At 41.9% G+C, this 22,899-nt stretch overlaps 8 protein-coding genes and 1 non-coding gene across 9 annotated transcripts; 6 read left to right on the forward strand and 3 right to left on the reverse strand.

Moving 5' to 3' along the window:
* Window positions 1–542: 542 nt before the first annotated feature.
* On the forward strand, window positions 543–2,600 carry FOA43_003952 (uncharacterized protein; the record flags this gene model as incomplete). The annotated part of the gene is made up of 1 exon (XM_038924199.1): window positions 543–2,600. One exon carries the CDS (start codon window positions 543–545, stop codon window positions 2,598–2,600), a length of 2,058 nt encoding a protein of 685 aa, XP_038780127.1.
* Window positions 2,601–2,880: 280 nt separating this feature from the next.
* On the forward strand, window positions 2,881–4,746 carry FOA43_003953 (uncharacterized protein; the record flags this gene model as incomplete). Its single annotated transcript, XM_038924200.1, has 1 exon — window positions 2,881–4,746. The coding sequence occupies one exon, from the start codon at window positions 2,881–2,883 to the stop codon at window positions 4,744–4,746; it is 1,866 nt and encodes a 621-aa protein (XP_038780128.1).
* A 1,175-nt stretch (window positions 4,747–5,921) lies between these two features.
* FOA43_003954 (uncharacterized protein) lies at window positions 5,922–7,446 on the forward strand (the record flags this gene model as incomplete). The annotated part of the gene is made up of 2 exons (XM_038924201.1): window positions 5,922–6,166; window positions 6,588–7,446. The coding sequence occupies 2 exons, from the start codon at window positions 5,922–5,924 to the stop codon at window positions 7,444–7,446; spliced, it is 1,104 nt and encodes a 367-aa protein (XP_038780129.1).
* A 44-nt stretch (window positions 7,447–7,490) lies between these two features.
* On the reverse strand, window positions 7,491–10,208 carry FOA43_003955 (uncharacterized protein; the record flags this gene model as incomplete). Its single annotated transcript, XM_038924202.1, has 1 exon — window positions 7,491–10,208. One exon carries the CDS (start codon window positions 10,206–10,208, stop codon window positions 7,491–7,493), a length of 2,718 nt encoding a protein of 905 aa, XP_038780130.1.
* Window positions 10,209–10,350: 142 nt separating this feature from the next.
* On the reverse strand, window positions 10,351–10,424 carry FOA43_003956. The gene has a single exon. It is a non-coding gene; the product is annotated as a tRNA-Ile (tRNA).
* Window positions 10,425–11,022: 598 nt separating this feature from the next.
* Window positions 11,023–12,435, forward strand: FOA43_003957 (uncharacterized protein; the record flags this gene model as incomplete). Its single annotated transcript, XM_038924203.1, has 1 exon — window positions 11,023–12,435. One exon carries the CDS (start codon window positions 11,023–11,025, stop codon window positions 12,433–12,435), a length of 1,413 nt encoding a protein of 470 aa, XP_038780131.1.
* Window positions 12,436–12,493: 58 nt separating this feature from the next.
* On the reverse strand, window positions 12,494–13,021 carry ARC18 (subunit of the Arp2/3 complex; the record flags this gene model as incomplete). Its single annotated transcript, XM_038924204.1, has 1 exon — window positions 12,494–13,021. One exon carries the CDS (start codon window positions 13,019–13,021, stop codon window positions 12,494–12,496), a length of 528 nt encoding a protein of 175 aa, XP_038780132.1.
* A 647-nt stretch (window positions 13,022–13,668) lies between these two features.
* Window positions 13,669–18,243, forward strand: FOA43_003959 (uncharacterized protein; the record flags this gene model as incomplete). The annotated part of the gene is made up of 2 exons (XM_038924205.1): window positions 13,669–14,334; window positions 14,608–18,243. 2 exons carry the CDS (start codon window positions 13,669–13,671, stop codon window positions 18,241–18,243), a joined length of 4,302 nt encoding a protein of 1,433 aa, XP_038780133.1.
* A 239-nt stretch (window positions 18,244–18,482) lies between these two features.
* On the forward strand, window positions 18,483–22,694 carry FOA43_003960 (uncharacterized protein; the record flags this gene model as incomplete). The annotated part of the gene is made up of 1 exon (XM_038924206.1): window positions 18,483–22,694. The coding sequence occupies one exon, from the start codon at window positions 18,483–18,485 to the stop codon at window positions 22,692–22,694; it is 4,212 nt and encodes a 1,403-aa protein (XP_038780134.1).
* Between the last annotated feature and the right edge of the window lie 205 nt (window positions 22,695–22,899).

A 22,899-nucleotide genomic window follows, 5' to 3' on the forward strand; every position in this document is an offset into this window, starting at 1 on the left:
GTAAGGATGTACCATGAAACTTTATTTCCAGACAAGGATTTGCAGCGGGTTAGCAGGAAAGAGCATATAGTAATCCTAACATTAATTACCAAATCTCCCAGCAATATTATCAAAACAACTCCTCCATACAATACTTGTTTCAAAATCTTTCTAGTAGTCAGTGCTGACCCAGAACAGACTATGACTTTTTTTTAGTATCAATATTTTTTTCTTTCATATGATTCAATTGGCCGAAGGTCAGTTCTTCTTAGCAAGCCTCGTCCTGCTGCATTCGCGGGGCTAACTCATTTTTTTTATACTGTTGTTCATCAATTTTCCTTCTTCCCTTTTTGTTCCTGTTCTTCTTGTTATCCTTCCTTCAGTGTTATATATTCGATAGGGCGCGTTGCAAGGCCATATTTGAATATCTCATCATTCACTCTATTTCATTCATCAATCGCTCAGATATCTCAAAGAGGACATCATTCATACTTTTGCATATACCTTTCTCCTCATTTTACTTAGATTAGCCCTTTATTTCGGCCTTCATTCCCATTGTCATCATGAGTCTGATTTCCCAACAGCAGCTGCTACAGAATCAGCTTCAAATGAAACAGTTAGATGAGCAGCGTCTGCGACAGGCAGAACAGACTCGAAGCTTCCAATCGAATCGCTCGTCTACTCAAGAACTGTTACAAAAATTGCGCTCGACTGATCACAAAAAAGAGCAAAGAGATCCTTCTGATCCACTATATATTCAGATGCCAACCAGCGCCAACCCTACTGAAACATTAGCGGCAAGGTTCAATTCGTGGCGTAACATCATAAGCTGCCTTATTCATTACCTCAAGGAAACGGTTTCTGTTCACGAAGAGATTAGCAGACAACAGATTCGTCTCCATCATGCTATTACATTTCCCTTTGTTACACAGGGGCTGGACGGTGAGTTGTATCAACCTGTTCGTGTTCCCAATCCAGGAGGTTCAGGTTCTGCAAGTACTGCCGGTACCAGCATTTTCTCGGGTCATCGGGGAAACACAACCTCATCTCCAGAGGTAGCAGACTTGTCCAAACAGAAGGACGAGTTTGAACTGACTCGGAGATTCTTTTTACCGTTAGGCAGCGGTTCTATTCAAGATTTGCCTACCGTGTTGTATCAATATCACACTAATGCTACCCTGTTGGCGCAATCCGTTGTTAAGGAATTAAACTCAACCATTATTCCAAGGTTGGAGGATTTGAAACGGGATCTACTGGTGAAGATTAAGGAGATTCGTTCTCTTCAGAGCGACTTCAAGAATAACGTCGATCGTTACAATCAAGAGACCAAGGTAACTCTAAAGAACTTTATTCAATCTGTCGACGCCGTTAAAAGGTCGCCATCTACTTTGGCTCCAAAAAATGATCCCTACCTGCTAAAATATTTATTAGATAGTCAAATCAAGAAGCAGCTTACAGAGGAAAATTACCTTCACGAAGCGTTTATCAATTTACAAACTTCGGGAAAGGAGTTGGAGAAAGTTGTTTACATCGAAATTCAAACTGCGCTTACAGTTTATGCCAAGTTGATGGGGCAGCAGGCACAGAATGTTTTTGATGGTCTTATCTCCAAATTGGATACTGGAATCTTAACGAAAGGTCCTACTTACGAATGGGACTCCTACATTTCCAAGGATACTGTGAACTTCATTGATCTCAATACTCCAATGCGTCATTTAAGTGAGATTCGTTATAGGTATCAAGTAGACCCACTCACTCTTCATATCCGTTCCGGTTTCCTAGAGAGAAAGTCGAAGTATTTGAAGTCTTATGCCCGCGGATGGTACGTGCTAACTCCAACGTTCATTCATGAGTTTAAAACACCGGATAGAAAGAAGGATCCAGTGCCAATCATGTCGTTATCGTTAGATGACTGCCAGATTGCTGAGCATTCTCGTAAAGATGAACGCAATCCAAATTCATACCACAAGTTTGTCTTGCATGCAAAACAGAACGGAGGTTTGCTACGTAAAGGGCACAATTGGGTGTTCCGTGCCGAGAGCTATGATGCTATGATGCAATGGTACAACGATTTGAAGCGTCTTACTCAACTTCCAACTCCACAGGCAAGGTCCACTATTGCCTGGGAAAGAAGAAAGAATCGTAGACTTTCAAGCATTACAGGAAACTCTAGTACCGTTGGTTCAATTGCGTCTAGCAGAGTCAGTTCTGGTAGAGTACATGCGTCTGATGATGTTGCCGCAGCTGCTGCGGTTGCTGCTACGGCTGCGACTCCCGAGCAATCTTCCTTCCGTCGAATTCACTCCTCTCAGCATGGATCAATGACTAATAGGTCTATAGATACGATGCTCTCGATGCCGAAAACCAATTCTGCATACGTACCGAATGGATCAACTGTTGTTGATCATGGTGTTCCACAGTCTATGGTTAGCAATGACGTTGTAGTGAGCTTGCCTAACAGTTCACAGTTAGATGGTCATGCAGCAGGTGGCTCTCAACTTGAAACACAGGTTCAGAGTAAGAAATCGGCTGGTACTAATAATTACGTGAACGGTGAACTCAGTGAAAAGGTTGGAGAACTTGATGTGTCGGATGATCCTAAGAAGGAAACCCAAATGTAAACCCACGGATGTGCTTCACTCTTGTGATTGTCTCTTACTCCCTTCCTTTGTTGATTATTTATTTTGGCCTTAAATGTCATTTGTAACCATTAAATGTATTTGATAATGCATGGCATGTAAAGTGGCTCTCAGTGTACTCCGATTCAAAATTGTTCCCATCGCGAATTACCCTATTATATATATAGTGCACGTAAGCTGTGTAGGTTTTCTTGAATGTTATTCAATCTGTTCTTCTGTTCTCATTCTGTTCTCATTTTCCGAATCCTTACAGCTCCAGATTATGTCTAAATTTGCTGAGCCGAGAGTTCCTTTCTATCGAAAGTCGAATTCTACCAAGCTCTTTACATCAATCTGCTTTGTGATCAGCTTGGTAGCATATGTCATCTACAAGGGGGGTAAGGTATTCTTTACAAGATTTTTCTCTGTACCTCCATATAAGTATGAGGAGAGTATTAAAGCGGCATATGAAGGAAATGGACTTATTCCTGAATCTAAGGTGGGCATTAAGACTGCTAGTTACAGAAGACGGTTGATTCTTGCCTCTGTTAAACCTCAGCAGTACTCGACTGTGCCGTTGAATACGAGGGATGGAACTGATTGTTCAGATCGAATCTATCGGCAAATTCGTATTGCCAAAATTGACAAGGAGCAAAATCCCGATTTTCTAGAGCTTGTAAAGCCAATTGAACCCAGTTATCCATCCCGTAAAGTTCTTTATGGCTTCTTTCATCCCTACAGTTATGCCGGTGGTGGTGGAGAACGTGTCTTGTGGCAAGCTGTCTATATTACATTGAAGCAGAGCCCTCGCAATGTTGCTCTTATCTACACATTTACTGAAAGCAACGATCGTTCCGTGTCCACTTTACTTACCGATGTCCATCGAACTTTTGGCCTTGACTTTTTTGAGAAGGATATTCAAAACAGAGTAGTATTTCTGCAGTTACCCAACAAGTATCGGTGGATTGTCGATGGACGATCTTTCAAGTTTTTGACTATGGCATTTCAAGCACTCGGTTCTTTTATTCTCTTCTTCATTGCTATGAACCAATGTGCTCCAGATATCTTTATTGACACTTTAGGACTACCATTTTCCTACATTCCAGCAGGCCTGTTTATGCAGATTCCAATCTGTGCTTATGTTCACTATCCATGGGTGTCGGATGATATGTTAAATAAGATCTCATCTAAGATTAGAAAAAACCCGCTTTACGTCTTGAAATACAGCTATTGGTATGTGTTGATGAGACTGTATTCGATATGTGGTTCGTTCCTTACAGTCTCTGCATGCAATTCGAGCTGGACTTTGAACAATTTATTGAAGGTTTGGACTTGGGCCGATGAAAGAACTAGCCCTACTATTATCTATCCTCCTACTGGAATAGAGGAATCTAACATTCATGTTGACGTGAAAGCAGAGCGAAAGAAAATGTTTCTTTACGTTGCCCAATTTAGACCTGAAAAGAGGCATGACCTTCTTATTAGACAGTATAATGAATACTTGCATGTCAGCAAGAGTTCCAAGAAGTACAGATTAGTTCTTGCTGGTACCACAAGGTCGGTTGAAGATGAAAAGATGGTTGGACACCTTGAGCAATTGGTTGCCGAGCTTGAAATTCCAGAAGAATTGGTGAGCTTTGACGTCAACGCACCAAGAAAACAGATCGACCAATATTTAAGTGAAGCCGAATTTGGCCTCAACACCATGTGGAATGAGCATTTTGGTATAACGGTTGTTGAATATATGCTCTATGGTACTATACCCATAGTCCATGCAAGTGCGGGTCCTTTGTTGGATATTGTGGTACCAATTCACCCTGATACTAAAGTTTTACTAACGAAGGCCGAAAGAGAAGGCACCGAGAAGGTGGATGAATCATGTCAATCGGGATTATTTTTCAAAGATTCTTCTGACCCTGACTACGGCTCGTCTCCAGTGAAGTACTCAACCTTAAGTGCTGTTCTCGAAAAGGCTTCGAGCCTTACCGTGGCGCAGAAACTCTCTTACAGACAAAATGCAATGCTGGTCGCTGACAAGAAGTTTGGAAGCCATGTATTTGAGAATGACTGGGTAAAGCTTTTAGCTATTCTTGGTAATTCTGAATTACACACAAGGGAGCACAGAGACAAAGTGGAAAGGTTATATTAAGTTTCAATATATTACACTATCATAAGTACTGAGATCCTGAGTCGTACACTCCCAGGATCACTCGCCAAAGCCTTCGAAGATGTTTCAAGTCCTCCACTTGGCTGGAAGTAAGAACGTAATCTTTAAGGATGGTTTTAAAGTAATCCCTGATACTATACACTTTTTGAGTTTGCAGCGAATATATCTGGCATTGTAATTGACTGATTTGGCTTTTGTTCTCCTTGATAAGCCCAAAGACCTGATTAATGGACTCTTCAAGTCGGTTCTCAAGTTCGCAATGAAGCAATCGCTGTTTCAACATGTCGGACATCAAGCTGCTGGTGTCGATTTGAAAATTTAGATTTGACGATGAAATTGAATACTGAGATTTGATACTCCATCGGTATGTATCAGAATTCATCGTTTTTTTTTCAATCTCTGGTTCCAAGTTGAATATCCAGACAGAAAAGATGCAGTAGGCCAGATAAAGTAGCGAAGTGAAAGTTCTTAATAGCCAGCTCGTCAAAAGAATTACCAGAATAAGATTCCAGATGCTTGGATTCCACCTAGAGTACCTATTTTTGATGTCTCTAAATGCCAGTTTGATTTTTGCCTCAAATGTTTCCATGGCAAAGGGCAGGCTAGTTAGGTAAAGGTGGATGATAAACGACGTTGATAAAAGCGTCACAAATTTTATAGTATGTGAATTTTCGAAAAGGTTAGGATGCACTTGAACAATTGTAAGGAGCCCACAGCTAATTAATAGGAATACCTTTGTAGCCACTCCATTTATTTGGAGGAAAGCGTCCGTATCAGATGGAAGAGTGTCTTTCTGACATTTGCTGTTAACAGACGATGATAATAATTTCAGCATGAGAATATAGCTAATTTTAGTGGCTTTGGAAGCAAATGGAGAATCTAGAATACAGACAAATTCACTAATAACCTGAAGCTAGCCGCCGACTTACAATCCTTTTTTCTTTATGAGTTTTTACCTCTTTCAGAAAGTCTCGCTCCACTAGGATATTCTTGCACGTGATCCAAATAAGGGTTATGAACCCTAAATGCATCTATTCGAGGATGGTGAAAAATAGAAGGAAAATTTTTTTTCAACCTCCTTGCCATCTAAAGCATTCAACGTTCTTGTATTGTCGTTATCAGTGAAAACATACTAGAAAAACTACAATTACATCAATATGGTTTTAGTTCAGGACTTACTTAACCCAGATCCGGCCTCCGAGGCCAGAAAGTACAAGTTAAAGACCTTGGTGCAATCTCCAAGATCTTACTTCATGGATGTGAAGTGCCCAGGTTGTTTGAAGATCACGACAGTTTTCTCTCACGCCCAGACTCCTGTCTCCTGTGATTCTTGTTCCACTGTTTTGTGCACCCCTACTGGTGGTAAGTGCAAATTGACGGAAGGTTGTGCTTTTAGAAGAAAGTAAGGGGAGATGGAATAGTTATAGAAATGGATCTTAGCAACTCTGAACGTGCCTCGTAATGTGTGTCCGGGATATCTGATTTGCATTCTTCCGAGAGGGTTCAGTCTTAATAACCAATTACTCACTCATTGTCCATCATTCCCTATATCTTCATCTTTGTCTTGTTGCATTATGGTAGCAAATTGCAGCATTATATGATCACAATCATCTTTTGTATAGTTATATTTTCTACTTGCTTTTACATAATATAATGCGTGTATTGTACTTAGGTTGCAATGTGCGTTATTTTCGTATCAAGGAGTGTAAAAAAAAGGCCATGTTTTCTTTATGACTTTTGTTCTTTGTTCGTTGTTCTTCATCAATGGGTCTTGTGAAAACAGTGCTGGTCAGTAACTGTACAAAACCTATCTCCTCCGGTAGAATACCGAGAGTAATTACAATAGCAGGGTCCGATCCTAGCGGTGGTGCTGGAATTGAGGCTGATATAAAGACCATTAGCGTCTTGGGGTGCTATGGTATGACATGCATCGATGGTATCACGATTCAGAACACAAAGGGAGTTTTTGGTAAAGAGCTTGCTGACTTTTCTACAATAGATACTATTATGACTTCGAATTTTGACGATAATGAAGAGATAGATGCCATCAAAGTGGGCATGATGACCGGCAGCGTTGTGCAGTGGTTCAGAGAGAGATACGGTGATTGTAACGTTAAGTATTTGGTGGTTGATCCCATAATAAGCTCTAGTTCTGGCTACAATCTTGCCAAACAGAATCTAATAAAGGATGCCGCTATGCACATTTATTCTAAAGCCACTTTATTGACACCTAATTTTAGAGAAGCTTTACAAATCATGAATATACTTGGACACGATACTTCCAAGTATACTTCCGCTAATGACCTTACTCATTATACTAACTTGGCCGAGGACATATCGGCCGCCACTCGCTGCCGTGCCGTCCTACTAAAAGGTGGTCATATGCCTCGTATTGGTCAGAGTCAGAATAATAACACGATTTGTGACATCCTTTATGATTCATCTATGCCGAAATCTTCTCAGATTACTATCTACAAGCATTCAAGAATAATCAGAGGGAAGAATACTCATGGAACTGGATGTACCTTGTCCTCTGCTATTGCCAGCTACTTAAGTTTGGGACGCAACCTTCAAGACGCCGTGAAGCTGGCTACCTGTTATGTTCACAATGCGATGAGATTCGCTGACAGCAGCCTTGGCCAAGGGGTAGGACCACTTAATCATATTTACGATGTATCATGATTAATGCATTATGATGTATTCTATAGAAAATGAATCGAATTGATTCAGATCATCTTACACGGAAGCTTGTTGAACGTACTTTTTAGAATTTCTTTGACCTTGTACAAGTTGGTTATTCTCAATCTCTCGTTGCTCAAATGAGCGTTATCAGAAGCCTGTCCAGTTGGTAAGTGGACTGCCTCACAATTAAACGTCTTCTCTAGAAACCTAATAGAAGGAATAGAACCACCCTCCCTAATAAATATAGGATCCATACCCCATGCATCTTGCAGGTTTTTGTATAGGACCTTATAAGCCACGTTCTTAGTATCTGCAAGCCAAGGTTCGGCTTCGTGAGTAATGACCACTTTCAAATGGTTCTCTGTATGCAGGTCCTCAAAGCATTTTGAAAGGTAGTCAACAAGTATCCTCTTTACTTCGTCAATATCCTGATTTGGAACTAGACGAATGGAAATCGTTGCAGTGGCAGCATGAGGAATCACCGTAGAATTTCCCGGGCCGGAGACGTAAACTCTATGAATGGTCAGCGACGGCAATCTCCATTTGGTCATAAGTTCATCAATTTCAACTCCCTTCACTTTCTTGGTAATTTGTTCATAAAGATGTAATTCATCGTCACCAAGCTCTCTAATAGTGCTGTGGAAATTGGGCAAGCAGACCTTTCCAGAATCGTCGTTTAACTTTGAAAGAAGGTTGATCAAGTCAATAGTAGGCTCTCTGGAGACACCACCATCAACACCAGAATGTCTATCTGGTTTATCAGACCAAACTTCAACGCTAGCGGCAACCACTCCTCTCAAGCCATAGTTCAAGCATGGAATATTATCATCCAACCAGTATGAATTACTTAGTAAAACCCAGTCTATGTCTCCTATGAGATCTTTATTATTTTTCACCACATCTTGGAATCCGTATGATCCAGACTCCTCCTCACCTTCGATAAGAAAGACGGCATCGCATTCAAGGGAGTTCGATTTGAATAAGTCAGCAACGGCATACAATGCAGCCAACAAAGGACCTTTATTATCACTCACACCTCTACCATACATGTACCCGTTAATCGGCGTCAATTCAAACGGATCTGTGCTCCAAGCATCCGTATGGTCGGCCTCTATAACATCGTAATGGCCATACCATAATATTCTCGAAGGCTTGTCGTGATTGGAATGCTTATTTGCCTGGAAGGTAGCTAAGACCACCGGATTGGCATCCGCAACAGGGAGTAGAACGGATTTTACTGCACCTAAATTCTTAAATAATAGGCGTAGGAAACTGGCACATTTCCTTGATTGATCGATATATCTTGCAGGCTGTTTGGAAACGGTCTTAAATGAGATCATCTTCTTCAATACTTCAATCATCATGTTGATAGAAACAGAACTCTCATTGTTGTTTTGAGTTTTGTTACATGATCGATCAATCATACTTACGTTCCACAGAGTAACAGAATTGTCAATAGATGCACTCACTAGGTAGTATACACCGTTCATCTTGAAGTTGTACATCGCCAGGCAGGAATTGTGGGAGGGAAGCCACGTGACTGGACTCTCCGTTATAGCCGTCTTCTTGCATATTCCACCCTGAGTACCAATAAATAACAAATTCTGAGACAAAGAAAGACAGCCAATATCTCCTTTATCAACTTCAAATGATCTCACTAGTTGGTAGGTAGACAAATCCCATACATTTACACTACCATTGGCCAGGCCACAGTACAAGGTACAATAGTTGTCACCTTCTTGCATTTCCAAACAAAGCACAGGTTCGGAATTATCCAAGGACCTCAATAGTGTCATTTTGTTGTCCTTAAACCCCCATAGTTTAACAACTCCATCTCCACCGCCACTCAAGATGATGTCATTGAATTCTTCCGGAATTGTGCCACCTAGCAAGCTTTTGTGGGCATCTATATTGGAAATAACATTCATAGCGTAGACATATCCATTATGAGCATAAGAAATGATGTTACAAGACGGAACTTCAATCAACCGCGAAACTGGCAATGATTGGTAATCAATTTCTTCCCCAAAGTCTCCGGAAGGAGGAGTAGACTGCCTAGAACAGTCACTTCCTCCACGACCAATGGAATCGAAAAATCGGTCGTATCTGTTGGAAGGCATGGAAGCAGGATCTGCGTTTCCCTTGGTAATCTTTCCCAGATGTACATAAGAAATGGAGGCATTCTGAGCACCAAACAGCACCGTTTTTGTAGATTCTATCCAGGTTACGGAAAATATATCGCCTATGTCTAAAAGTGAGTAAATGGTATGTGTTGGCAATAAATTGACCTCCCTCTGAGAATGTCCTTTATTAGAGAGGGAGATATTCCATATCTTGACCAAGGAATCCGAACCACCACTAAAGAGAATGGTTTCACAGTCAGCCAAATGCAGGCATAACACAGAGCCAGAGTGAGCCTTGATTTTCGAAAGCTTCTGAAAAGTTATTAAATCAAATATCAATATGTAAGAGTCCTGAGTACCACAAAAGAGGAGGCCGTTCTTTGGAGAACAGACCAGACAGACAATTGACTGGTTATGCGTCCATCTGTGTACAATGGAGTTTCTTAAATCATCGGATAACTCTGTCTTTGAGGAGTCAGATGCTAAAGAGTCATCTCTAGATGAGTTTGTCGAGTTGGTAGGATGCATCATCCCCATGCTACTGAGGTCACCGCTTGAAGAAGTCAAAGGAAGTTTTCTTTCTTCCCCACTATTGAGCCTGTAGTAAGCATTGACGTAAGTTCTCTTTTGTTCAGCCATTGGCCAAATTTCCTTCCAAACAGTAGGATTATGGCTATTAGAGAAAAGAAACAAGCAGAACGGGAAGAGGAAAAGTTGGATTACTCACACTATAGAGAAAAAATGGGCTGCGCAAAAAATGGCTTTGAGGTTTAACAAAAAATGGTCCCTAGCAGGATCGAACTGCTGATCCTCGCGTTATTAGCACGATGCCTTAACCAACTGGGCCAAGGGACCATTTACAAGATCAATAGGAGAGCAGTATGTTAGGGGATTTAGATTGTCCAGTTGATATCTCGAACAGTTTGCGAAAGAGAACAATGCGGTGATCAACTGAGTATTGCAAAAACAGTTTTCATAAATTCTATTAAGCAGGAGCATAAAAATCACTAAGGCTCTCATATCATATATTACTCAAAGACGTCCATTCTATTACGTTATAGATCCCCATTCCCTTACTGTTCAATGTTCAAGGCATCTTTGGGTATTGGGATACTAATTTGGATCAATACAACTGCTTGGATGACATCAAGAATGTGTATTTACATGAAAAGGATTTCCCATACTTAATTATTAGTGGCTTTCCAAGGTTCTTATGTATTCTTCTGATAATACGTCTAGTTGTTAATCATAAGTATCCTGAAATAATTGGTGCCTAGCTGGCCGTTTCATCTCTTATATCTTGTAGTTCATTGTATTATTGTTAGGGTCAGCAAGGTTGAAAATGAAAATGAAAAACCTTTATAGATTCGCTCCAGAAGAATTAGTATACATACGCCTTTTCTTTTTCACTACCGGATGACGCTTTTCTGATCTTTTTGATATCTACCGAAGCATGGCAAATAAGCGTAGACCCAAAAAGACCCGTGGATTACATTATCGGAGATATGTCTATGGAGAAACGGCACTTAACAACGATGGGGGTGAACAATATAGAGATCTTGATGAAGGGCTGTTTAGCGGGCATCTTTCGGAGTCTCCAAAAAGAGAAGGAAGTATGGACAGCGACTATGAAGAGGACAACAAGAATTTTATATCACTCCATCAACAGTGGTACGGAGAAGTATGGCCACTGTCAAAGTTTCAAAAGGTTGATGTTCTGAGGGTTTGTCTCGCCTTGAAGCAGGGATTGAAAGTATTACCTCCGTGGGAGGATGTGATTTACGAACAGAGACTGAAAAATAGAGAGATCGAGAGACAAGGAATGAAACTCCCTTTTGAAATCATTCTGGAAATCATTTGGTTCACTAAGGAGGAAGATCGCAAAGATCAGATGCTCATCTGCAAGTCGATTTATTATTCACTTTTGCCACAGGTTTACTACTTTCCAAAGTTGAACTCGGTGAATTTTTTGACATTTGTGGATATGTTAATGCTGCGTGGAAACAAGAAGCGGTTTAAAGACTATGTGAAAGTATTGGATCTTTCAAATATCATTCAATCCAACAAGACTTCGTACGTGAGCCGACTCTTAAGAAAGTTCGAGGACTCTTTAGAAGTTTTCATCTCATCACAATCGAGTTTTGGATTACCAGCTTTGATTAGTTTGAGATATTGTAAGCAGCTAAAGGTTCTTGATTTAAACCTCGTCAGTGAAACGATCAACTTGAAGGAGCTCTTTCGATCGATACACAATCTTTCATCTTTAGAGCAGCTATCATTTCCAAGATCTTCTATTACGTGTGAAGATTATAACATGGAATGGCCCCCGAAATTATGGTACTTAAAACTTCAGGGGGGTATTACGGATGAATTTTTGATGAATTCTCACTTTCCACCCACAATCACCAATTTGGAGTTTGCCCATTGTCCCAATATAAGTGATGAGGCAGTAAATGACATTCTGGCAAGAATAGGCACTCAGTTGACAAAACTATCGGTATTTTATCCTATGCCAATGTTGTCAGCAACGGCCTTTGACCTTGCATATCTATACTGCCCCAACCTGTTATTGTTTTACACCAGTATCTCATACATTTCGGCGGATATATTTAACGATACCTTTTTGCCGGTGCTTGTGGACAAGGACAGGCCACTAAGAAACTTGATAATAGATTCACCTGGACAATTAGGACAAGGTGCTAAGCTAGACCCTGATGATATCACAATAGCAGTCAGCGAGGACAGACTTCCGTGTTTGAAGTCGCTTTCGTTGAGTTCGCTACTTGGGTGGGACTTTCTGAGCGGGTCAGTACAAGATCTGGTAAGTGAACTGGAGTACCGTGGCGGTGCTGTTTACAAGCTTTAGATATATACATGTAATGCATGTAGAGCAAATATATTTAGAATTCAATAGTAGTAGTTATCTACAAACTCTTGTTCATGAACTTCTTTCTGCTGAAAGCCATCCAGTATTTGCTAGCTTTGGAGCTATCATCATGATAGAGTCTCTCAATAAGTCTTGCCGAAAGCTCTTGACGGAACTGTGTTAGATATTGCCTTAAGAAAAGAGACTCATTTCTATCGCGAGGTGGCTGATATAAAGAATTTAAGGGGAAGCCAACATCACCTGGAACTGAGAAGTTGTCAAGAGATAGGTTTGTCAATTCTCTAACAGCTTCCTGCTTCGTCACTCTTTGGTTCAATTGATTGAGGCATTGCGAAACAAACAAAATACCATAGATAAGCGCACGATCCGCTGGACCTTTAATTTCAAAGTTCTTGAAGAAAGTATTGGCTCTGAAAAGGTCTAACACTTCATCGATGATGTCGTACTCGGATATACAAGGCAAAGAAGGCCCTTTAAACTTAGTTTTGATGGGTAAGACGGCGAAATTCCCAACGATTCTTGAATTGGCATCCTCCGCCAAAAATGTGGAGTGATATGCAGGCATAGATGATAAATAGTCAAGAAGAAGACACTCACGGGACACTCACGGGACACCTAAGCTATTGAAAATAAGCCATCTATCTATCTCTCACTTCTCCGCCAAACTTCACTGAACTGGTGTAAGGATGCATAGGAACTAGGCACCGATCTAGAATCTATCCTAAGCCAAGCTTATTGAAGGTTCCGAGACTACCGATTATACCGAAGCTACTGATTGCGGCAACTACTTGGAAGATCTACACGTATTTCCAGAACGAATTGAAAAGAGTAAGGAAAGATTACAGGCAGTTGATCATCGTAAGAAGCGAGCTTAGTTCTGATAATTCCAATTAACTGTTCTGATGCTGACGAGTCCTCGGACCGAAAAAATAATAATAAAACGGGGGAAAATTAGGACGAGAGACAGCAAAAACTGAAGAATTGACGAAAGAAAAAAAAATTTAATACCGGTACGCGCAGAGGAGAAAGGAAACAAAAGGCAAACTACTGGTCATTATTTAAGTCTCCCGAAGCATTTCAGGTTCACAGGTTTACAGTACCGATCTTTAGTCGCAGTTACTTAGAGTCCGGCTAGACTATCCAGACATCATATACAGCATACAAAATTGCTGTCAGTAGTCCAAACAGCCGGCACTCTCTCTATCATCAAAGATGCCGTACAGACAAAATAATGGATTCAGGGCTCACGGACAGCACGAAGGAAACTTCCACAAAGATTTCTCAGGCATGTCTGAGCAGATCCCTGTAGGTGAGGTTCCTCCCTTACCGAAGTCGATTTTTCAGGACGGCCAAGAGACTGCTGCAAGTCCCCAGTCTTTATATTTCAACATACTGAAGCAGAGACAGACCCATGCTTCGCCGTCACAACAAAATGCTCGCTCATCTCCATCTTCTGAGGGTCGGAGCATTTCGAATCCTGGTCATGAGTCAATGAACGAACCCTCAACACCATCGAGTCAAAGGTCTGCTTCTGGAGGTAGCGTTCCTTTGCCAAAGGCTCTAAGACCTACCGCTACTAGGAGCCATTCATCCAGATCCGTTCCTTCTCCTTCTCATGCTCGCCCACAGACACCTACAAGCTATTATCCATCCTATGAAAGGATAACTCCTCATTCTCAGGCCGACTCTTCTACTAGGGTCGAGGTACAAACTCCCACTCTGGAGAGGGTCCATGTTCAGACACCTCCTCAATCACAGCCTAAAACCCACAGAATGCATTCAGAAGCACAAAAATCGCAGCTGCAGCCTCAGCAGTTGCAACAGCCGCATCATCATAGATCACAGCACGAGTTGTCCCCTCAGAATTCACAACCACAGGTTCTACCGCAACTACGACCACAACCGCTACCACAGTCAGAACTCCAACCTCAGCCTCAACTGCAACCGCAAACGCAATTGTATCAACATTCGCAACAGGAATCTCAACATCAACATCAACATCAACATCAACCGAAACAGAACCAACCACAACCTCCTTCATCGTACTATCCATCATCTCATACTTTATCTATGCATTCATCTCCTGCACGCGAGATACCACAGCCACAGGCACGACCTTCACAACAGCCTCAACCGTCTTATCCTCACCAGCATCCATATAGGCAACAGTTGTCGCCTCGCGGTCCTTTACCAGCGACTCACCCAATGGTTTCTCGAATGACAATAATGAATCCTGATCAAGACATCGACAAGCAGCGTGCGCAAATTCCGCTTCTTCGCAATCCAAATTCTGAAGCCGCTCTCGTTGTACCTATAAATTCATTGTCGACTAAGCAGCTGCGCTCAAATGCACTTCACATCCAGACCCAGACCCAGAAGAAGCCCAATATGCAGTACTCTCAGGCCAATTCTTCTTCGGGTCAGAAGGCTCAATTGTATCCTACGGAGGATACTGTCAACGTTGGTGTGGCGATGGCAGACGGATTGCCTCAGCAAGACCATCGCCATCACCACCATCAGCGTCAACATTTTGGAAGTTTCAATGGCAGTTCCACTATGCCGAATTCACAAGGGATTCAAGTGGGGCAGAGCAGGAAGAGCCCTATTTTAAGGCAGTCTTTGAGCTTTCTTCGGGGAAATAGGAGCGCATCCTCTTCTTCACTTGCTTCCGACTATGCAGCTAATGCTGATATGGAAAAGTATCACTTAGTTAATGGTAAGACGATGACTACTAACGGACGTGTATTACCTCAGAGGTTAGAGATGCGAGGAAGTATCAAAGATCGTGCCTCAAAGTCGAGATCCTTTAGTTCGCTGACCCGTCGTATACCATCCGGTGCTTTCCTTAGAAACTCCGGTGATAAAGAAAGAATCTATTCTACTGGGTCTCTTGGCTCTAGGATTTCGTCGCTGCCTGAACCTCAACTAAAATCGAGCGTTTATCCTGCCGTACTTTCGCAGGTTGCCAAAGCATTTAGAGACAGCATGCAACTTGGTGCTCGGTACAAAAACGGCTTAGAATATCGTGATGCTTTCACTGGTGTCGAGGCAGTTGACGTTATTGCACGGATCATTCGAACTTCCGACCGAAATCTGGCATTGTTGCTAGGAAGATCTTTGGATGCTCAGAAATTCTTTCATGATGTCACGTACGAACACAGACTAAGAGATTCGTCAAATGAGGTTTACCAGTTTTCCGAGGATGTTTTCAGCCCTTATACCGATTCACAACAGACTTTCAACCGCCAGAATTCAGTTGCTAGCAGTTCCGATTACACAGATACAGAGAATACGATGCCACCTTCCATGGCCACACCCACTACTGCTCAGCAGTCTTCGGCCACTGTCAGCACTGGAATCAATGGTGTCTTTACCCTATTGACAGAGTGCTATTCTCCTACGTGCTCTAGGGATAACCTTTGCTATAGCATTGCATGCCCTAGAAGATTGGAGCAGCAAGCAAGGCTTGGCTCGAAAACTGGAAGCTTGGCAAGATCAGATTCTAGATTGTCGTTTACCCAAGAGGAGCAAAAACCTTACTGGCAACTTACAGTTCCAAAGACTGTTTTGGATTCATTGGATAAGAGGGAAATCAAGAGGCAAGAATGCATTTTTGAGACAATCTACTCAGAGCGCGATTTTGTTAAGGATTTAGAATACATGAGGGAATTCTGGATAAGGCCGCTATCTGAGACAAAAATAATTAAACCTATTGAGAGGGAGCATTTCGTGAATACGGTATTCTTTGGTATTAATGATATTTGGGAGGTTAGCTCGAAATTTGCCGAAGCTATGACTAAGAGGCAACAGGAACAACACGTAGTGAAAGAAGTTGGCGACTTGTTTTTAGAGTTCATCCCCAGATTTGAATCTTTCATCAAATATGGCGCAGGCCAGGTTATGGGCAGATACGAATTTGATAGACAGAAGAGGCACAACCCTTTTTTTGTGAGATTCATTGAGGACACTTCGAACCGCGCAGAATCAAGAAGATTGGACCTTTCTTCTTATTTGTCCAAGCCGACCACGAGACCCGCTAGATATCCTTTGTTGTTAAAGAGCATTAGAAACCATACTGATCCCAAATCAAAGGACTATGAGAATTTGGGCAAAGCTATTGAAATGCTCCAGAAGATGCTCACTAGGATTAACTTTGAGACTGGAAAGGCATCTGACAGATTGAACTTATTTCTCTTGAAGCAGAAGCTTGTGTTCAGACCAGGTGAGCTGGTTGACCTTAAGCTTACTGGCGAAAATAGAAAGCTTTTGTACCAGTGTATCCTCAAGAAGAGAAACTATCAGGATAAAGATAGGCAGGGAGAGGTGCAGGTGTATATTTTTGACCATGCTTTGCTAATGGTTAAAGTGAAAGTGATCAATAAACGGGAAGTTTACAGAGTCTATCAGAGGCCGATCCCTATTCCCCTATTATTCTTGTCATTATCAGAAGAATCTCCTACATTGAAGGTTGTTAAGAATACTGCATCAACCGGAACATCTGCCGGCTCTACGACATCTTTACTAGGACAAGATCAACTACCTCCTGGTAATTTCCAGTTGGCTTCCACCACGTCCAAAAGTCCTATGTCATTCACCTACATCGGAAGAAATGGCTATAAGTTGACATTGTATGCTACTCCTGCTGTGCAGCGGATGCTGGCCGAGAGAATCGAATCCCAATCTAAGAAGTTGATTGAGGATAATGACGTGTTCACTTTGACACCATTAAGTTCGGATTTCTTTGATGCAAGCAACAAGATCAACTGTGTTGTTCCATTCGATGGAGGAAGAAAGCTTTTATATGGTACAGATGCTGGTATATATATGGGAGATGTGAAAATTGATGAGGACAACCACAGAACGGTCTCGAAGCCGGTCAAGATTATTGGTAAAATCAACATAATTCAGGCAGACATCTTGGGTGAATACCAAATGTTACTAGCCTTGAGTGATAAAAAGATGTTTTACTGGCCGTTGGATGTTTTGAAGTCTGAAGATTCATTGAAGAATGCCAAACTTGGAAAGGAGTTGATGAATCATGTTTCATTTTTCAAAGTTGGGGTTTGTTCAGGTAGGATGCTTGTATGTGCGGCAAAGTCATCATCAAATATGATAAGGGTATTTGAACCTATTGATCCAATTAATCAGAAGAAGCAGAGAAAGAAGTTTGTATCAGAGACTAAGGATGTGACTTTCGGATCGGAGCCAGTTTCGGTCAGTTTCTTGAAGACTAAGCTGTGTGTCGGTTGCTCAAAAGGTTTTGAAATTGTTTCGTTGGACAGCAATGTGATGGAACAGTTGTTGGATCCTGCCGATACATCCCTTGACTTTGCAATTGGAAGGGAAGGCTTGAAACCACTTGAGATTGATCGAATCAACTCAGATTTCCTTCTCTCATATTCGTCATTTTCTTTCTTCATTAACCACAATGGCTGGAGGTCAAGATCTAAATGGATCATTCACTGGGAGGGTGTTCCCCATGCTTTCGCACTTTGGTACCCATACTTGCTTGCCTTTGACAGCAATATGATCGAAATACGGCATGTCGAGACTGGAGAATTACTAAGAGTAATTGTGGCAGAGAATATTCGATTCCTACATTCTTCCTCTCAGGAGATCTTATACGCTTATGAGGATGAGAGGGGCTACGATGTGGTGGCCTCGTTAGACTTCTGGGACAAGAGTATGAAGAATATCAAGTCAGGTTCGAAGCAAGGACCAATACCCCTGCCGTCGCAGCAGCAGCAACTGCATCTGGAACTGCAAGATTCTGTGAAGAGATTGTAGATGGATGAATCGCTTTTGAAATTTTACTATAGCTTATAAGTCTATGTATGTATGTATGTCTTTTGGTTCAAGAGGAACAATTCTGAAAAGAAATTACAGGTGTAGAGATGTAAAAGCTGTTACGCTCGAGGTAAGGAAGAAAAGTGAAAAGGAAGAAAAATAGGGTGAAAGCTCTATGACAGAATCAATTTTACCTCTGCAAGGAACTAGAGCCAACAACTATTGAATCGGATGCCAAGATGTCGTCCTCCGAACTTCGGCATGGACTTCTCAATGATCAATCTTTTTTAGATAATCTCCAATCGCATTACTATTCACACTATGATTTGAAGCGAAATACCACCTGTGCGAATCCGTCTCCAGAAGATGTGGAACACAAGATCCCTGATTGGAAATCTCAGGGTAACAACAAAAAGACCACCACTGCCGCTTTGGTACTGTGCCTCAATCTTGGTATACCGCCACCCGACATTCAAAGACCACAGGAATGCCCTTATTTCGAGTCGTTTGTGAATCCCTCAGCGTATTCCGACCCTAAAAAGGCCCTACAAGCAATAGGAAGAAGCTTGCAATCCAACTATGAATCGATTTCCTCCAGAACAAAATACAAGCAGTCTTTGGACCCCTCCGTTGAGGACTTGAAAAGACTGTGCACGAATCTGCGTAGAAATGCCAAGGACGAGAGAATATTATTCCATTACAATGGGCACGGAGTGCCTCAGCCAACGCAAAGTGGTGAAATTTGGGTGTTTAACCGAGGCTATACGCAATATATTCCAGTCAGCTTGTATGACTTGCAGAACTGGATAGGTGCTCCTTGCATTTTTGTCGTTGATACCAGTGCTGCAGGAAACGTGATTGAGAACAGCAAGAAATTTATTCAGAAGAGAATTGATGACGAGGCTAATCACAGAGGTGACAATGCTGTTCCTTCCTCAGTCAGCTCATATATAGAATCTTTACAGTTGGGTGCTTGTCAATCAAATGAGACATTGCCCATGAATCCGGACCTACCGGCCGATCTTTTTACCTGCTGTCTTACCTCACCTATTGAGACGAGCGTGAAATGGTTTGTTTTGTCATCGCCATTGCGCAAAGAAGGCGAATTTAATATATTGAAGGATAAAGATGGACAGATAGAGATTCCTGGACGCCTAACGGATCGAAGGACTCCCTTGGGAGAACTAAACTGGATATTTATTGCCGTGACGGATACCATTGCATGGACTTCGTTACCAAGACCGCTATTTAAGAAGCTTTTTAGACAGGATTTAATGGTTGCTGCACTTTTCAGAAACTTTCTTCTTGCAAAAAAGATCATGCCACTGAATGGCTGCCATCCTATATCCGATCCACCACTTCTGGATGTAAATGATCACCCGATGTGGGACGCTTGGGAACTGGCCATTGACGAAATTTTAGGTCAACTCGTGAAGCAAAAGAAAAAAGAGAAGCCACAGGAGGATTTATCGGATATTCCTCAGTTGCAACCACCGGAACCTGAACCTTCACATCGTCATCATGGTGGCAAGCAGCATCAGCAAGGCAACAATGCCAACATAACGACTGCAAATAGCAACGGCAACAATCATCCGGTCAATGAGAATCAGAACGGATCTACCACCGTGGGACCGGTTAATGCTTCTCAAAATGTCATCAGCTACCAACATTCTTCCTTTTTTGAGCAGCACCTTACGGCTTTTGAACTATGGCTGAAGTACGGATCATCTACCAAAGAATCGCCACAGCAGCTTCCTGTCGTCCTCCAGGTCTTACTATCACAGGCTCATAGATTGCGGGCATTACATCTACTTTCAAATTTCTTGGACTTGGGCCCATGGGCAGTCTATCTGGCATTGAGTATCGGTATTTTCCCTTACATTTTAAGACTATTGCAAAGTCCGTCCCCAGAGCTCAAACCAGTTTTGACTTTTATCTGGACCCGAACCATGTCTGTCGATTATAAGAATACGCAACAGGAGTTGTTCAAAGACAGAAGATACAACTACTTTGTTCAGATATTCACTGCTCAGGCAAATGCGCAGTCCCTGCCCAATGTTATAGATGGCATTGCCGGGAACACCTTGACATTTGATGACCAGAAGGCTATGAGTGCATTTGTGCTAGCCTGCTTTGTGCGTGGCTTCAAGAATGGCCAGAAAGTGTGTTTCTCGTTGGAATTGGTGAAGACTTGCATTTTCTACATCGAGACGTCCGAGAGTCCATTGCTAAGACAATGGAGTGCCATGCTAATTGCAGAATTGGTCGATGATCACCTGGAGGCAGTTGCAGTATTCATGAAAAGCGGATTGACTTTTAAGTTGCTTCATCTTATCAATGACCCTATTCCAGAGGTTCGTGCTTCCATCATAGACGCATTGAATAACTTCATTATTTTCGGTGGTGCGCAGGATGATGTTGATAGGGGTTACTCCTTTCTCAAAGAAGAAATTAATCAGCAAGAACTTCAGATCGCTGTTGAGGTCCTTAATGTGATAAATGACGGTTCTCCGTTGATCCGCAGAGAAGTGAACAGTTTTTTCAGCAGATTTGTTGTCAAGTACCTTCAGTTCTTCATAGTGAGCGCTTTTGGACAACTAGAGGAGGAGATTACTCTCGTTGACAATCCTTCGATGATAGATGAGGTTAGGAGGCAATCACCTGCTTATGGGTCCATATTTTCATCCATATGGAAGGCAATCTTGATAGCAAGCGAGGATCCTCATAATGAGGTGAGGAACTATGCAGAGCAAATAGTCGACTATGTTATATGGAAGATGAACGAGAGTCAACTTGCCGACATTGTTCAGGCCATGGAGGATTATCTTCTTCAAAAAAGAGGTGGTATAGGCCAAATGTCTTCTGGATCTAACGCTGGCAGCGAGATTTCTTCGTTTATTCAGCTGCCGAAACAATCTAAACCTACGGGCGATCAGGGAAGGAGAGTTCAATCGATGACTGCTGCCGGACCAGTAACCGAAAGATATGATGGCCATCCTTATTATCGACAACAGTTTCTCAACCATAGGAGCATGTCATCAAATTCCACTGTATCGTTTAGCCAAAAGCTTCTCTCTAGGGCTGCTGGTTGGTTGAGAAACTTGAACATCTCTGAAGACTACGATGGAGATGAAAATTCGAGTGTTTTCAAGGTACCATTGCAGCTGCAGCCAACTAATATGGCATACGGTAGTTTGCCGGAACCGATTACACCAAGATATCATTCCAGACCGCGGGACAACGGTAAACCAATTTTACCGTTGAAAAGTAAGTTTTTTGAATACAGTTGCGAGTACTTCCAGGAACCTCAATTGGGAAAGAAGGAGTCGGACGAGCCTGGCAGTGAGGAGTATACAAAACGACTTTGGAGACGAAATAGGAACGAGTCAATCATTGCAGAAACACAGCCACAGAAGGAACTGGCTTTAAGAGGCGATTGGTCGCATATGATTGCAAGCTTAAACAACAAAACACAACCCAAGCTGCTAAAATTTACCCAGTTCGAAAATTGGATCGTGTCAACCGATGAGAAGGACACGATTACCACGTTTGATTGGGAGAGGCAGGTTGAATTATCCAAATTTTCGAATGGAAATCCCTTTGGTACCAAGATTTCCGATATTAAGTTTTTGAATGAGGATGATGTGCCGTTGCTTTTGACAGGTTCAAGTGATGGAGTGATTAGGATCTATAAAAACTTTAATGATCTTTCCGAGTACAAATTGATCACAGCATGGAGAGCTCTTACCGACATTTTACTTACGCCAAGATCGATGGGATTAATCAGTGAATGGCAGCAAAGCAGGGGCACACTAATGGTGACTGGAGACACCAAGATCATCAAAATCTGGGACGCTCCAAGAGAAAAATGCGTGATAGATATTCCCCTAAGATCAACGTCACAGATCACCACGTTAACTTCAGATCAAGTAAGTGGAGATATATTTGTTGGTGGATTTTCTGACGGTACTATTAGAGTGTACGATAGAAGGTTGGAAGCCCGAGATTCGATGATAAAACTTTATCGACCAAATACAAGAAATGGGAGTGGATCTCTGATTAAGAACATCCACATGCAGAGAGGAGGAATGAGGGAGCTTGTTTCAGGTTCCGCAAACGGAATAGTACAACTTTGGGATATCCGTAAAGACGATCCGATCTTGAAGTTTAAGGCCTTTGAAAAGACGATGACTACTGCGTTGATACATGAGCATGCACCAATCATAGCGTGTGCCTCAAAAACAGTGGACTTATACAATACTGCTGGTCAGAGGATTGGATCTGCCTCCAATGCAGGATTCTTGGGCCCATTGAACGGCACTGCTAGAAGCAATAGTTACGTCAACTCTATGGCTCTGCATCCTCATCGAATGATGCTAGCTACAAATCATAGACAGAGTGCTAACATTTGTGTTTACCAATGTACGGATAATACTGTCGAAGAGTACTGATAGAGCGATAGATAGACTTGATAATTAAACGCACATTTCAAAATATTCCTAATCTGGACTTATACCAAACTAGGAAGTCCGCACAGCACTGCCTGAGATAAAAAAAAGAGATTACTAAAGCTTATAAAGCTTACCCAATCGATTATTGATAATTTAAGAGCTGACATATTTGATGGATCTATGCTCCTGGATATAAATAGGAGAC

This window comes from Brettanomyces nanus, chromosome 4 (assembly GCF_011074865.1).
Source record: "Brettanomyces nanus chromosome 4, complete sequence".
In the NCBI taxonomy this organism is placed as follows: Eukaryota; Fungi; Ascomycota; class Pichiomycetes; order Pichiales; family Pichiaceae; genus Brettanomyces; species Brettanomyces nanus.